The 15,409-nt window shown below is 40.5% G+C and overlaps 1 protein-coding gene across 2 annotated transcripts in view; it reads left to right on the forward strand.

Moving 5' to 3' along the window:
• The window catches only part of Bcl2 (BCL2, apoptosis regulator), a 188,570-nt gene continuing 173,161 nt past the window's right edge, over positions 1–15,409 (forward strand). Inside the window, exons 1-2 of one of the 2 annotated variants that reach the window (XM_004638261.2) lie at positions 1–851; positions 1,094–1,954. In XM_004638261.2, the coding sequence (XP_004638318.2) occupies positions 1,370–1,954 (585 nt within the window). In that variant the 5' untranslated portion in view covers positions 1–851; positions 1,094–1,369. The other variant, XM_004638260.2, reaches the window with a different exon arrangement.

Consider the following 15,409-nt stretch of genomic DNA (forward strand, 5'->3'; position numbering starts at 1 on the left):
CCCAGGTGCCCGGGCGCCGGCCCTCCGCGCGGGCAGCCGTCACCCTCGGAGCGGGCTGCGCGGCGGGAGCTCGAGGAGGCGGTCGTCGCCTGCGCCGCCGCGCAGGAGCAGGAGGAGGAGAAAGGGTGCGCAGCCCGGAGGCGGGGTGCGCTGGTGGGGTGCAGCGGAAGAGGGGTCCACGGGGGGAGAACTTCGTAGCAGTCATCCTTTTTAGGAAAAGAGGGAAAAAATAAAGCCCTCCCCCACCACCTCCTTCTCCCCACCGCACCACACACAGCGCGCGGGCTTCTCGCGCTCGGCACCGGCGGCGGGCCGGGCGCGTCCTGCCTTCATTTATCAAGCAGCTTTTCGGAAAATGCATTTGCCGTACGGAGTTTAATCAGAAGAGGATTCTTGCCCCCGTCCTCGGCTCTTCCATCGTCCCCCTCCCGTGTCTCTCTCCTGTCCTTGGAGGCGTGAAGCAGTTCCGTGGATAGAGATCCATGTCTGTGCCCGCGCGTGTCTGTGCGTGTGTAAATTGCCGAGAGGGGGAAAATCACAGGACTTCTGCAAATGCTGGACTGAACGTTGTAATTCATCTGCCGCCGCCGCTGCTGCCTTGTTTTCTCGTGCTCTTGAGACCTCCGGTTGGGATTCCTACGGATTGACATTTCTGTGAAGCAGAAGTCTGGGAATCAACCTGGAAATACTAATTTTTGCAACCGACCCCCGGCCCCGATTCATTTGGAAGTTTCAGAGCAGCTACAAACGGAGAGTTCTGAAGATTGATGGGATCGTTGCCTTATGCGTTTGTTTTGGTTTTACAAAAAAGGAAACTTGACAGAGGATCATGCCGTTCTTAAAAAATACAAGTAAGTTCTTTGCACAGGAAATTGGTTTACTGTAACTTTCAGTGGACACATTTGAGATTTTTGACTTTAATTGTATCCAAGTAAATTTAATTTCCAGGCAGTTTAATACATTCTTTAAAAAAAAAAAAAAAAAAAAAAAAGGTTAACTTGTAGTGTGTATGCCCGGCTTTCACCTACCTAATGCACTGAGGAAAACGCACCTGATTTCGACTTACTAGATTTTCTTTTCCTTAACCTTTCAGCATCACAGAGGAAGTAGACTGGTATTAACAATACTTAATGATAATGTGCCTCATGAAATAAAGATCTGAAAGGAGTGTGAATAAAAATTTCCTGCCATCTCATTCGAAGGGGGAAACACCAGAATCAAGTGTTCCGCGTGACTGAAGACACCCCCTCATCCAAGAATGCAAAGCACATCCAATAAAATAGCTGGATTGTAACTATTCTTTTTTTCTTTCGGGGTTGTGGGGTGGGGACGGGGGCGAGAGGTGCTGTTGTCTTTTCTTAGGGGAAGGATGGCGCACGCTGGGAGAACAGGGTACGATAACCGGGAGATAGTGATGAAGTACATCCACTATAAGCTGTCCCAGAGGGGCTACGAGTGGGAAGCCGGAGACGGGAGCGCCGCGCCCCCGGGGGCCGCCCCCACGCCGGGCATCTTCTCCTTCCAGCCGGGCCGCAACTCCCCACCCGCGGCGCCCCGGGACCTGGCCGCCAGGACCTCGCCGCCGCCACCGCTGGTCGGCCTTGCCGCCGCCGCGGGGCCTGCGCTCAGCCCGGTGCCACCTGTGGTCCACCTGACCCTCCGCCAGGCCGGCGACGACTTTTCCCGTCGCTATCGCCGCGACTTTGCCGAGATGTCCAGCCAGCTGCACCTGACGCCCTTCACCGCGAGGGGACGCTTTGCCACGGTGGTGGAGGAGCTCTTCAGGGATGGGGTGAACTGGGGAAGGATTGTGGCCTTCTTTGAGTTCGGTGGGGTCATGTGTGTGGAGAGTGTCAACCGGGAGATGTCGCCCCTGGTGGACAACATCGCCCTCTGGATGACCGAGTACCTGAACCGGCACCTGCACACCTGGATCCAGGATAACGGAGGCTGGGTAGGTGCATGCCTGAGTGAGTGTTCTGGGCTTGAGGTCTCCGGTCTGTGATGCCACTGTGATGCCGTGGCAGGCGTGTGTGGGGACTCTGGGGTCAACTGGAGGCTGCTGAGCCAGTGAAATCAAACCAGGTTTGCAGTTGTCTTTTCCTCTGGACGAAGTGCACCCTGCCAAACAGACTGTGATAATCCCTTGCTGCCAAAAGTGTGTAACTTGCTGCCAGCCACTAAACTTAAAGATCCATCACTTTTGAGCCAGTAAGATGTTTTCATAGGTGGTACCCCTTCAGTGTTTCTTAAACCGAGCCTTCAAGGTTCTTAGCATCAGGGATTCCTGGCCCTGCATAGCTTGTTGAAATTGGAGATTTCAGGGACCACTTACGAACCAGATCCCCAGGGTTGGATCTGGTTAGTGTGGAAGCTTCCCCTGGTGGATTCTTTAGTGCAGTAAAATTTGACAACCATCCAGTTAGGTGAGTAGATTCCACCAGGGGACCTCTTCGGATTCATCTGGTAAAATTTTCCCCAAGTTCCTTTCCCTGGAAAACTTAAGCAGTACTTGTTGGCTTTCACTGAAGTTCGTGGACTCGTGCCTGCAGTGGGCATGATGGTGTGTGTTGCCGTGAAGAACAGTGGGCTATGGATGTTTTATTTTGCTGGACACTGATTTTGCATCTGTCACATACTTGGTGTTCTGTAATGTATGTATGATTTAAAGTTTACTGGCATCTGCTACGTCTCCCCACCTAGAATCCACATTGTGGTTTCCTATGCTGAAAACTACTTGTATCTAGGAGAATGTAAGGAGTAATTCTCAGCATGGATTGAGAGATGCCCTGACTTCAGTTAAAATGACTGGTATCTGTAGCTTTGAAGAGCATCTGCAAGGTGATTTCTTTTCCTGGTGCTATGCTAGATGGAATAGAGTCCATCATTTTACCGTATAGTTCATCTTTTCCACAATTTTGTTTGGAGGGGTAGGGAGTAGATCCTAATGCTCAAGGTTTAGCCTTAAGATCTGCACCTTATATTTAAAATGATTAATGTATGGAAGAGTAATAATTTTTGTCTAAAGTCTTTGTTTTAGACTTTTTGTTTTAATGAGGGTTGTATTTGAAGAGGTTTCAATTTAGTGCCTCCTTTCTTAGTGCCTGGGAAGAATGATTAATATTACTTCATAGGACTTAACAGAAGGAAAAAAGTCCAGAATGACAGCAAACAGATTAAGTGGCAAGATGTACCTTTTGTATTTTACTTCAAGAGAAAAGACCATAAAAAGTAGGATGATTGATGTGAACATCTGATCTTCTTTGACCAAAATTGACAGTATTGATCTACTGTTTAATGTTTAAAAGTAAAATTCACTGACTTAAAGCTCTAAAATTTAAATTTATGAACTGTTTGTTGAGATTCTCACATTAGGGGTGTTAGTAATTTTGAAAAGAAATTTACTAAAGGATGAAAAAATACCGTTTTTGTTAAATGTTTAGTTATAAGTAGGTGGTTCAATTTTTAACCACTATTTCCAAAGAGATACAGATTTCCAGATGCCAGAAGGGTTGTTCTAAAACCAAAGTAAAACTGATCTAATAGTTTTACTATTTCTTATTATTTTAAAATTTAAACCTTTTTTGAAGTTGAAAGTGATACAAGATGATAACTCTTTCAAGTAAGTTAACAAAAAAAAAAAAGTGGGAAATAGGGCCATATATTTGTGATAGAAATTTAGATACAACTCTGGCCGTTGGTGTTGAGTTGTAGTATAACATCTTTAAATGAGCTTTCTTTTTAAATGATTGCTTTTTCCTCCTTTCACAATAAGGCTTGTATTGTAGAGCCTATCTTTGTGGTCAGCAGGTATCTGAGGTTGCAAATGTACATGCTGCATTTATGATGCCAAACCACAATGACATCTTGTACAACATGATAAAAGTGTTTACAAAACCCCTTATGGTAAAAATAAATCATATAGGACCACAAATAACTGATAGTAAATATACGTAATAATTTTCAGTGTAGCACATAGATGGATGAACTATATAGAAAAACAAGGAAATTTGTCTAAAAGAAAGTATTTATCAGGAAATGCAATGTATGTGGACACTTTAGAAAACAACCAAATTTCAAGAATTATAGTTGTTTGCCTATCATTTCAAATGTGCATTATTTATCTAAATTTTTCTTTGAGGCTTTTGACATACAGTCAAATTTTCCTCCAAATTTGTACCAACCAAAGTTCTATGTCTAATAAGAAATTCCATCTTAAAGTGTAGTTTCAATAACAATGGGGAAGTTACCAGAAGAGATAGCATATTTTCTTGAGACGTGGATCAGCTCCTCTGTAGAACACAGCATTGAACACTTAAGGCTTTAGACTTGAAGTCACTTGCTTTCCTGCCGCAAAGTGAGAACCTTCTGAGCTGAGGAAAACTGCATTCCATGTTTCAAAACAAGGAGAAAGCAGTCCTTGAAATGATCAGCCTCCAAAAGATGGTCCCAGAATCCTAGAAATTAAAGGCTACAGTAGCAATTGGGTATAGAGTAGGGTGTGGCTTTTTTCCTAAATCTGAAGAGGGTATTGTGTGGTACTAAGAAAAAGACAAAAAAGAGGTAATAGTGAGAGGGCAACAGTTTCAGAAAGTGTCTAAGACCTTGCAGCTAGTGTGTGGATCCCAGATCAGAGTCACCAGGGAGCCTCTTAGAATTGCACAATCCCAGGTCTCACTCCAGTGCTACTGAGTTGGAATATGGTTTGTGTGTACACTGAAGTCAGAGGTGCTAACTATGATTCTTGATTCTTGGGGTGTCTTTTGGGAAGAATCATATCCTCGGATGAATTCTGCAATGCCCCATTCCAGTTGCCCCTGAAGTATTACCTGGAAAACTCGATATTTCCCAGATGTCTGCTAGAGTCATCTAATCTTTGAGAAAAAAAAAGATTAGAATGAAAGAGCTATATAAACACCATCAACTCAACCTTCTCAAGAATGTTTCTCATAGTACTTATACAATGGACATTAGCATCACTGGTCCCATATCAATAACTTGGTGCTCCTACTTTAATTAAAGGTAAGAGATCACCATTTTTAATGGTTCTAGTAGTTATTATTTTATCCCCTCCTAGTACAGTTTAAATTCTGTAAATGAGTTTAATGACCCTGCAGTTGCTTTTAGACAAAGGGATTCTTGCAAGCAAAGGACTGAGAGATGGGCAAGTTGATGATGAATGAGTGAAAATTGGTAGTACCTTCCAAACAGCACTGTGATGACGTTCAGCCTCATGCCTGGGGAAGGTGTGAGACACAGCCAAGTAAAAGAATAAGATGCTTCCAACAAGAAACTGTAGGAGATCGGCTTCACTGTTGATGAGATGGTTGGTGCTTTGGTTTTCTTTGTTTGCTGGTTTTGGTATTGGTGTTTTGGTCTTAGTAGTTTTGGAAAGATAGGGATTTAGTTCTCCACACCCAGGAGAAGTCAACTTCCTTTGTATTAGTTAGTAAGCAAGCAGTTTCTATTTTCTGGATGCAGTCCATGTTCAGCAAAACATTGGATTAACTGGAAAGGAGTACCATTCTCATGCCAGTGTACAAAATATGTGAAAGAGCATCATTTTTTTAGTGGCTGAGTATCAGCTGCTTATGGACAATTTTGGCAGCAAAGTAATAGGATTAAAAATAGCATGACGATGATACAGTCTTAAATAATACATTTAATGATGAACTTTCCTTGGGAAAGTGCATCTTTCTGCCTGCTAAGAATCACATGATCCCTTTCAATAATTTATTTTGTAGAAAAAAATACACTATTGCTCCTAGAGTTTTTCAGTCATGTGCTGATGAGTGATTATATTTCTGGATCTTCATAAAATCTTTCACTTCACTCAATTTCCTTTTAGGGCTTTTGTTGCTATTTAATGTCATTTAATTTAATGTTGAAAACTTTTTTGTGTGTATCCTGTTACTTTTGGTTGTGCTTTCTAGTGAGAATGGATTGCTCTTTTTAGCAACCCTTGATTGAGCTTGGTACATGTCAGATTGCTTAAATGTCATTAGGCCACACATACCATACCAGGCCACAGGAGAGAGGGGCAGGGAGGGAGAGAGAAAAAGAGAGTGAGAAAGAGAGCAGCAGGAGAGAGAGAGAAGCCAAACAGGCCATTTTTTTTTATTGCTTTTTCTGTTTCCAGTCCAGTTCTGCATGTGGGGAGGGGGGTGATTAGCCATTTATGAAAAAGCATGGCAGTGCTTTGTGTGTAAATAGGGCTGTCTCCCACACAGCACCCCTCCCTACCTGTTTCTGAGGTCATTCATCGTGTCTTAGTAGTAGTTTAGCAAAGCAGGAGTGCATTTGTGCTAGAAAACAACACCATCTTTGTAGTGTACAAGCAGAAAGTTTTCTTTTCCCCCAGAGATATATTGTATCTCAGGTTCAAAGGTTCTGCTAAGCCTTTTTAAGGTAATCTAATATCACCATATTCAGGTATGGCCATAACCTCAATCTGCTCACCTATCCTTCAACTACATATGGAGAGACCACTTGGCGAATCTGCTTCCCATGAAGTTTCTCTTTCCCTCTGCTTGGTTTGATTCCAACATGAACATTTGATATCTAAGCAGTATTAATGATGAAAATCACTCAAGGACTAAGACAGTTACTTCATGAACATGACGGCAAGACTCATGCTTTGGGCCCTAGGTTAAGTTGGGGCTGTGGGAGGCAAAGTTGGCCCATCTCCTAGATGAACTCACAGGCTAGGGTTGTAGGTGGTTTGCTAAACATTCAGTCACCACACTTCTGCACAAACCTGATTCTAGAATCCAAGATTTAGAGAGAAAAAAGAAAAGAACTAAGTACGTATTATTTAGCATGCAGTTCAATTTCTGCCTAAAAAAGTTATTTCTAACCATGTGGCTGTTCATGTGTGCGTTAAAACCTGATTTAAATAAGGGGAAAATACATATAATTTTAAAAATACTGTATAACATACACATAGGCTTAACACAACTGAAACGTAATGCATGAGTTCCCTTTTTAAATAGTAACCCACTAAGCGCTGTATGCACATTAACAATACTTAGTAAACAGTCGTTTTTAAAGAATCTCATTAATGCTTTTTAAGGAAAAGATAATCCAGATTCTGATTAGATTAGAATGATCTTTCTTTCTTTCGTTCTTTCTTTCCTGGAAATTGAACCCAGGATCTTTCACTGTTATACCTCCCCCTTTATTTTGAGACAAGGTCTTGCAAAGTTGCTACATTGCCTAAACTGAGTTGAAATTTACAGTCTTCAAGCCTCAGTATCTCAGGGTGCAGGGATTATAGTCATGCACCCCAGGTCCTGCTAAACAGAGTAATGTGAAGAATTGTTTTTCTTAACTCTTTCTCATATGCAGACAAATGCAAGTTGATTTGAACTAGAGGAAGGCCTCTTTTTTTGCAGAGAAGAGAAATCTTCTATTTTGTTTTGATTTAGGGACTGTTCTGTTAGTAGATGTTGCTCTTCTAAAATGTTACTTACAGTCTGTAGAAACTCACAGTCTACTGTAGACTATATTCCTAGGCACAGGTGTTGACCTTCTAATTTACCGTGCTGTCCTCTTTCTTTAAGCAGAGATAGTAAAGCTTTTAAAATTACAACAAAGCTGTTTGCCTTTTACATTAAGGAAAAGGTAGGTGATTGTTCTGATAGCTACCCAATTTCATTAGGGCCAATACTGTTTCTATGTGCTCTTAACCCGTCAGTTTTCAGTAACAATGAGGATTGCATAATTACTTGTGCTTCTCCAGAGCCATTGGGTTTTCTCCTCAGTGCTCAACCCCAAGGCCTTCGTACCTGCCTGAATGGAGATACCAAGTGTAAGTCCTTGTTATTATGAAACCCACAGAGGGTAGGAGTTAGCTGGAGAAGGCAACAGTGTACCCTACTGTAATCTTGCCATTGGCAGCTAGTAAGGTAAAAATTCTGTCAGTAAGCACTAACTTTTCCCTCCAGAGATTATAAATTCCAACTCTGAGTGGAGAAAAGTGTCTGTTGATAAAATTTTTTGCTGTGATCCTAGTGTTGTGTGATAATGGGGTATAACTGGAGCTTCAGTTACAGTTTGACTAGCTAAACTAACTGAAGGTAAGGACTGCTTCCCACAGACACCCCCTTATGGACATGTTAAAGAGGGATTCTCCCCGATATACTGGAGGGTCACTTGATTTGGCTCCTTCGTGGCTTCCTTGGGCATAGTGTGCTTTCCATGAGAAGGTTAACTGTGTAATGCACCTTTCCTCTCATTTTGCAGTGGAGCATGTGCTTCAGTAGAAAACTCTTTATTGGGAAAATTTGCATTTCCATCGCTGCTCATTCTGCTTTCCAAATTTAAGGAATAGAACCATATTCTCTTCTTAGTTAATCAGCTCTCTGGGGGCTTCAGTGTAATGAGTCAGAAGCTCATGACCGAATCTACTCTGCTCTTTATTATGTCTCCTGAAAACAACCTGAAAACCCACTGTGTCAAGCAAAGCTTTAATTTTTCAAGGGAGACTTATTTCTATTGAGACCCATACATCTTTTCTTGTGACAGTTCCAATTACTGCACTTCTCTGTTTTTAACTGTCAAAAAGACAGTTAAACCTCAAAAGACTAATGGAGAGGTTACAAATTTTAATGCCTGAGCCCTAAACAAGGAATCAGTGTTGCAGGTTGTCTCTTCTTGACTTTTTTTTAGCTCTCTTTAGCAGATAACTAATATTTCTGCTTTACAACACAAGGAATGTTGCATCTGTGTATTAACTCTAAATTGAATTGCAGCCAGCTATTCCTTTTTGCAGCGTTTGAATTTTCTAAGAGAATGTGGGTCAAATATTGAGCTTTCTTGAGTCATTGCCTATCTAATATATATCCTTATTAGAATTAGCATAGGAATATTGTTAGCTAAAAACAATATTATCAACTTTACATATTGATTTATATTTTTATTTTTGGAGGGGGGGAAAGTAAGTCCATAAAGGACAGCAGCTTTGGCACCTCTGAGTTTAAAATTTCAAGGCTATCTCCTAACCATTTCCTTTATGGATTCCTGCCAGCATCTTTTTTTTAAAAAAGTACTGAAAATATGGAGAAGAGGTTATAAAGTATTATATAGCAAAACTATAAGTACAGTGAGATAGAGCTAGTTACTACACATTAAAGTAACAGTATGAGAAGGAAATGATCTGAGGAAGTCTTAATCAAGGAAAACAAGTAATTGTCCATAAAACTTAATCCTGGTTTTCGATTAACCAGGGCAGTGATGGATATAGAAAGGTGACAAAGATCTGTTTAGGGAAATGCACACTTATTTTTCACTCAAAAAATTTATTAGGGGATCAATTATGTGTAAAGGTCTAAGCTAGGTGTTTTAATTACATAAAAAATGTGTAAAATAGTCTTGCCTTTGAAGAAGTCCAGGTATGTAAATTGCTGTAGGAAATAATTTTGTGACAAACTTTGAAGAACAGGGAAGTGTATAGAGACAGCACTTGAGATAGCAGAACCAGGGGAGTCAAAGCCAAACAGAAATGCATGAATCCTGTTTGGGGAATTATTAGTCTGACATGACTGGGGGATCAAGAACACTCCAGTGGACTTTGGTTTGAGAACTTGTCATTTGATTCTGAGTTAGAGATTTGTATTTGACTTGGTAGATGTTGAAAGGATTCTAAGACAAGGCAGGATATGTTGGTATGAGGAAGATGGATAATGGTTGAATCTGGGTGGGGGAGGTCAGGTGGGAGTCTGAATCTCATTTGTAGAATGAGAAATGGAAAGAGAGAGTGGATATGGGGAATGATACAGAATAGAAGTAGACCAAAGGAATGGGAAGAGATGGGCTGAGGAATGAGTAAGGGAAAGAATCAGAAGACTCTAGGTGGATACCAGCTGGCTTAAAAAACACTATCTTCGAGGAGAAAGGAAGGATAACAGTTACTATTTGATGGAATAAACGTGACGCATATGATTGTGGACATTTTCTTTTTTTTTAATATTTATTTATTTTTTATTTATTACATTTATTTATTGTGTGTGTGTGTGGCCAGCTCAGCCCACCAGGGGGCGGGTCTGGCTGGCATGTGGTGCTGGGGATCGAACCGCGGTCCCTGTGCCTTGCCAAGCTTGTTTCAAGTAGGTGCTTTAGACCATTGAGCCATCTCTCCAGCCCATTTGTGGACATTTTCAATCTGAGCTTTCATTAGAATGTCCAAGTGAAAATACTCAGCATGTAGTTATGCAGTTAAGCTTAAGAACATGGAGCGCAAGAGGTAAAGAGAAGCTGGAATATAATATACCTTTTTGCCCAAATTGTGTTGATTTCTCTTTTTTTCTTTCATTTTCAAAAGTGAAAATGATTCTGTGATCTTTTATCATTACTGTTTACCTCTTCCCAGAAGTCCTCTGTAGACTTTCGTGGATTGAATCAAGCCTGAGTTTCACTATTCAGAGCTTGATTTTTCCACCCTAAACAATAACTCAACAAGTCAAATTAGTGTTGTTCTACTATTCTATTAGTACCCTCTATTTGTGGCTCTTGGTCTTTAAAAAAATATGAAGATGTCCTTCTTCACCAGGACTTTCTCATGAAATGTTTCTTCTATTAAGTTTAACCTGGCACTTAGCCTAGTAGTAAGTGGGTACACACAATGGTTGTCAATTGAAAGACTAAATTAATAAAACAGTTATGTTAGCAGTACTTTGGAAATATAATTTTCCCTCACCAGCAAATGTACTCCCATTTCTCTTACAGTTTGTATGCCCCAAATGTCCCATTCTACTGTCTCATTAATATTTAGTAGAAACTAAAAAAAGAAAAACTGTTTCAAAATGTTTTGTCTTCATCTTTCTCATTGACTTCAAAAGGTGTATCATTCATACTTAAAATGTAATTTTGCTTCATATTAATCATTCGACATTTATTTGCCCTCATAACATTAGAGATATGTAACATTCACACTGTATCTGCTTCTACAAAGAACCTGTACACACAGTCCACCTGTGTACCTATTTACTGTAATTTCTCTGATTTCATACCTAGTCCAAAATGTGATGGTTTTAAAGTCAAGTTATACTTTATTATTAAAGAAATTCAGCTCCTTGCCAGATTCTCACAGAGGGACCAAGGTAGATTTTAACTTTGATCAGTGTTGTAGCTCAAATATAAAAAGAGCAGCAGAGAAGTCACAAAGATAAACAATGCCCTAGATTTCCCATAAAGCAAGCAGGTAGTTGAAACTGGAAGTCAGTACAACTCAGCATTCCTAGAGGTGAGAGAACCTAAAATTTTGTTTTTAAAGACACTTGACTGATAAGCCCACCAGGGCTATCACAGATAAAACTATTGGCCTGGCAGCTTTAGGCCCAGTTCTTGCTCTGATTCAAGCAAGCTTTGCTGCCTATCTGATTTTACGAACTGGTGGAATTTGTATTTTTGAGAATTCTCATCTTTTGGCATGACAGAAACACAAAGTGTTGTTGCTCATCATTTGTCATCTGTGTCAGAAAGATTGTATGATTTGTTTACTTGTAATGAAGCTTGCCCATACTTCTCCAGGGGCTTTTAAAAGAAACGAATGTGTCAGCTTGCAGATTTGTCCCCATGTATGAAGCCACAAGCAAATTCCCTTCTCTTCCCCATCCCCCTTCCTCCCGCTCTTCTTCTGTGGCCATCTGTGCCTTATGTTCCCACTGCCAGCCCCTCTTCAAGTGGCTTATCTTTGAGTGAGTTCAGAAACTTCAAATTATAAAGGACACCCAGATAATTGGCCTGGTCTCCAAACTATCTGTCCCCTGTGTTGCTGCCAGATTCCTTCTTAATGAATACATCCAGTGACAGTGGGATTCTTGAGCTTGTCCGTGTCCGTGAGAAAATGAGCTCCCCTGCTTTGTAACAGCTTGCAGCGCGGGGGGAAAATGACAGCCATTGCACAAGTTTTCTTTGAATGTAGTTTTCTTTCCCATAAATGATACTTTGAGAATACAGTTAAGGGGTTATTAGTTTTCTATTTCATGCTTGGCCTGTGTGTGAGAATAACACAAGCTGTCACTGCAAATCAGAAGCTAAACATGCTTTGTCTGCTTAATGTGAGCATTTAATATTTGGCTCAATTAAAAATTAACCGATGAAAGTACATGTCAGTGGAATTTGAAAATACGTTTTGTAAGGAATATTTCAAGGGCATGACCAATGAGTAAATTAGTGTTTTTAAAATATGGAGAATTTTGGGGAAATTCAATATGAGGGGGATCCTTCATTGTTCCTTGAAACCTATGTGTGCTTGCCATAGCAACATATTAAAAATGAAGGTGAAGTTATTATTGTTAAGGACCTATTTGAATCTCTGCAGCTTTTACAGTGAATAATTGCTTTTTTATGCTTGGTCATATGATTACAGTATGTAGAACAAGAGATCAGTTAATCACTTGTGAGACTTTATTGTACGCATTCAATAGGGCAGGCCCAGGAGAAATGGAAAGTAGAGGCAAGGTAGGCTTGGCCTGCGGACCAGGAGGCGTAGGGACAATGACCCAGAAGCTGAGAGCTCAGGGAGGGATGTCGAGCCATGAGAGAAGACATGCAACAGTGTGGGTTCTTTGTGAATCCCAGGAGGTCTTCTGAGGAGAGTGATGGTGTTGGGAACATGAGCAAGAGTAAGCTTCGTGGAGTGAGAGGAGGAGCGAAGTGTGGCCAGAGCTTCCAGAACAAAAGCTAGAGGGTAGGGACCACCAGATGATTCAGTAAGAGAGAATGAGGCTTGGCCAGAGTGGGGAGTCTGGTGGGCAGGGCCAAGACGATACTGGTGTGTGCCACTATGGAAGGACTCATTCTGGACAGGTCACAGAACTATTCAGTCAGTGAGACTGGGGGAAGTTAGAAAACAGGTGAGCAGCTGTATGCCTGAGTTTGTGGAACAGTAGTTGGCACAGCCAGCAACTGGTAGCTTTGCACAGTGAGCAGGGCTGGGATGCAGAGGATTTTAGGAAGACTCCATGACTTACTGGTGGCCTAGGGACATCACTCATTTTTTTCTACTGCAGCAGTCTTTTTCCACAACCACTTTGAAACTATTGTGGTCCTTGTTCTCATTATTTATATTTGTCTGTCCTTTCACAGTCTCTTAAATTAATACTACCTGGCTGAAAACTTGTTAGAATTCACACTGTAAATACATTTTCATTGACAATAAGTTAATGAAAGTGTATTTGAAGAAAGAATTCAATAATGAAAGGCAGTTGTCATAGAATTTTTCTATGTGTAAAAATTTTATAGAAATTGTATATGGAATTTTAAAGTATCTAAAGGAATTCTTTATCTGTTAGCCCACTTGATCTGTTAGCCCAACACCGCCAAGAAGGCATTTCTTATATTCCAACTTTTCTTTATTTTCCTCTCCCCACATTTTTGTTATTTATTTGTTCCCACCCAAGGAGAAAACTTTGTAACAAAGCTGTGGGAGAACCAGGAAGAAAAGCAGGAATTGGCATCCATCTGCAGTGTGAGAAGTTCCTACTAGATTTCTCAAAAAAGGCTTAATCAAGTGTATTTAATTTTGAAAAGTAGAATCTTCTATTGTAGTTTCAAAACTTTTGAGGAAAATTAAAACGTAATCATTAACTTCTAGTTATTTTCTTTCCTTTGGTTTCTGGGGGGTGAGCCCAGAAAGTACTGAGCTACATTGCCAGCCCCTTACTTTTATTTTTGCATATTTATTTTAGAAATTAATTTTTTATAGTACTAGGGATTGAACCCAGTTCCTTTACACACACTGAACTATAACCCCAGCACTTTTTTGTTTTAATTTGAGACAGGATCTCACTAAGTCACTAAGTTGCCCAGGCTGACATTGAATCTGCAATCCTCCTGTCTCATCCTCCTGAATAGTTTAGGATTTTATACCTGTGCCTTCTCACCTCACTGGTTCTGTTTTTAAAGTCTGTTTGTGTGTATGCTTGTAGCAGAGGAGCTTCTAACTGCTGTTAGATGCCCACATCAGCAGCTCAGGACCCTATCTGGGCTTGTGAACCAGTTGAACTTGGCAGCAACTCATACTAAAGGGACAGCACTCTAATTGATAGAAGAGTTATCTAATACTCCATCAGATAGTTCTGAAAAGCAACCCCTTTTTTAAGGAGAGTGGACTTAGATGTACATAGATTGCTTTTTATGGTCACTAACTAGCAGTAGAGTTTTTATTTACTTTTAAATTTGGTGACCAATAACATTTTGACAAGTGTTTATTGAATTTAAAAAAACTGTGGAGCCCTCATTGGTAGGGCAGCTTCATTCACTTAACACATATTTGTAGAAAGTTTACTATGTGACAAGCACCATTCTTGGAGCCTGAACCCCTAATAAAACGTGATGATCAAGAACCATCTCTTGCTGGGTGTGGTGGCACCTACCTGTAATTCCTTTACTTTGGGAGGCTGAAGCAAGAACATCACAAGTTCAAGCCAGCTGGGGCAAGTTAGCAAGGCCCTGTCATAAAATTAAAATTGTAAAAAGTGATGGAGATGTAGATCGTGATAGAGTGCAAAGGAGACTCTGGGTTTAATCTCCAATACTGAGAAAAGGTAGAAAGGAAGCTGTCTCCTGAATCCATCATTATAGCGGTGTCAGAGCAGGGCACAGGTAAATAGCAAAATAGAGGGGCTACAGAACAAAGAAGACAGGGGTTGCTGATGGGGTGGTCATAACTTTGTCATTAGTCATGGGGCAGCATTGCAATTTACACTGGGGAAGTTCCCTAGCTGTTGGCCATTAATAGCTGAAAAATTATCTGCCTTAAAATTGGCATATTAGCACAATATAATCTTCACATCAGTTTAAAATGGGTTGTTGTACATGATTTAGAAATAAAGAAACAGTTTCTATTTTGGACTAAGAGGGTTGGGGCACTTTTCCCCTACTATTCCTCCTCAACTTTCCTATTTCCACTTATACCGTTGGTCATTGGCCTCACCCTCCAAAAGACAGGAAGGAAGGAAACTGGCATAGGTTGAACCCTATAAATGCCAGACCCTCAGTTTAACACTTGTAGAGATAGATTGTTTAGATTCTTCCCCTGAAGGTAGGAAGTGGAATCATAGATGAGTAAGAGGCAAGACCAGGGCTGTGTATTTAGGCAATATAAATGCTAATCAGCGTCCTCAGAACTTAAACAAATTTTTAAGCATTTGAAATAGGAACCTATTAAAATTACGAAATTGATACATGTGACTTTTGGTTTTTTTTTTTTTTTTTACTTTTGGGTTTTTTTTTAAAGAAGCTAATTAGTCATCTTAGTAACTGGGAGGTAAAATCTGTCTCACAGCATCAGTTTTTAAAAGTTTTCATAGTTAAGAAAAATGAAAACTTTTCATTGAAACTTTTTTCTCCTTTGACTCCCAAGAATCTATATAAATAACCTTTGAAAAATAAGCCGTAATAATTA

The sequence above is a fragment of the Octodon degus genome, unplaced genomic scaffold, assembly GCF_000260255.1.
Source record: "Octodon degus isolate 3935 unplaced genomic scaffold, OctDeg1.0 scaffold00097, whole genome shotgun sequence".
Classification (NCBI taxonomy): domain Eukaryota; kingdom Metazoa; phylum Chordata; class Mammalia; order Rodentia; family Octodontidae; genus Octodon; species Octodon degus.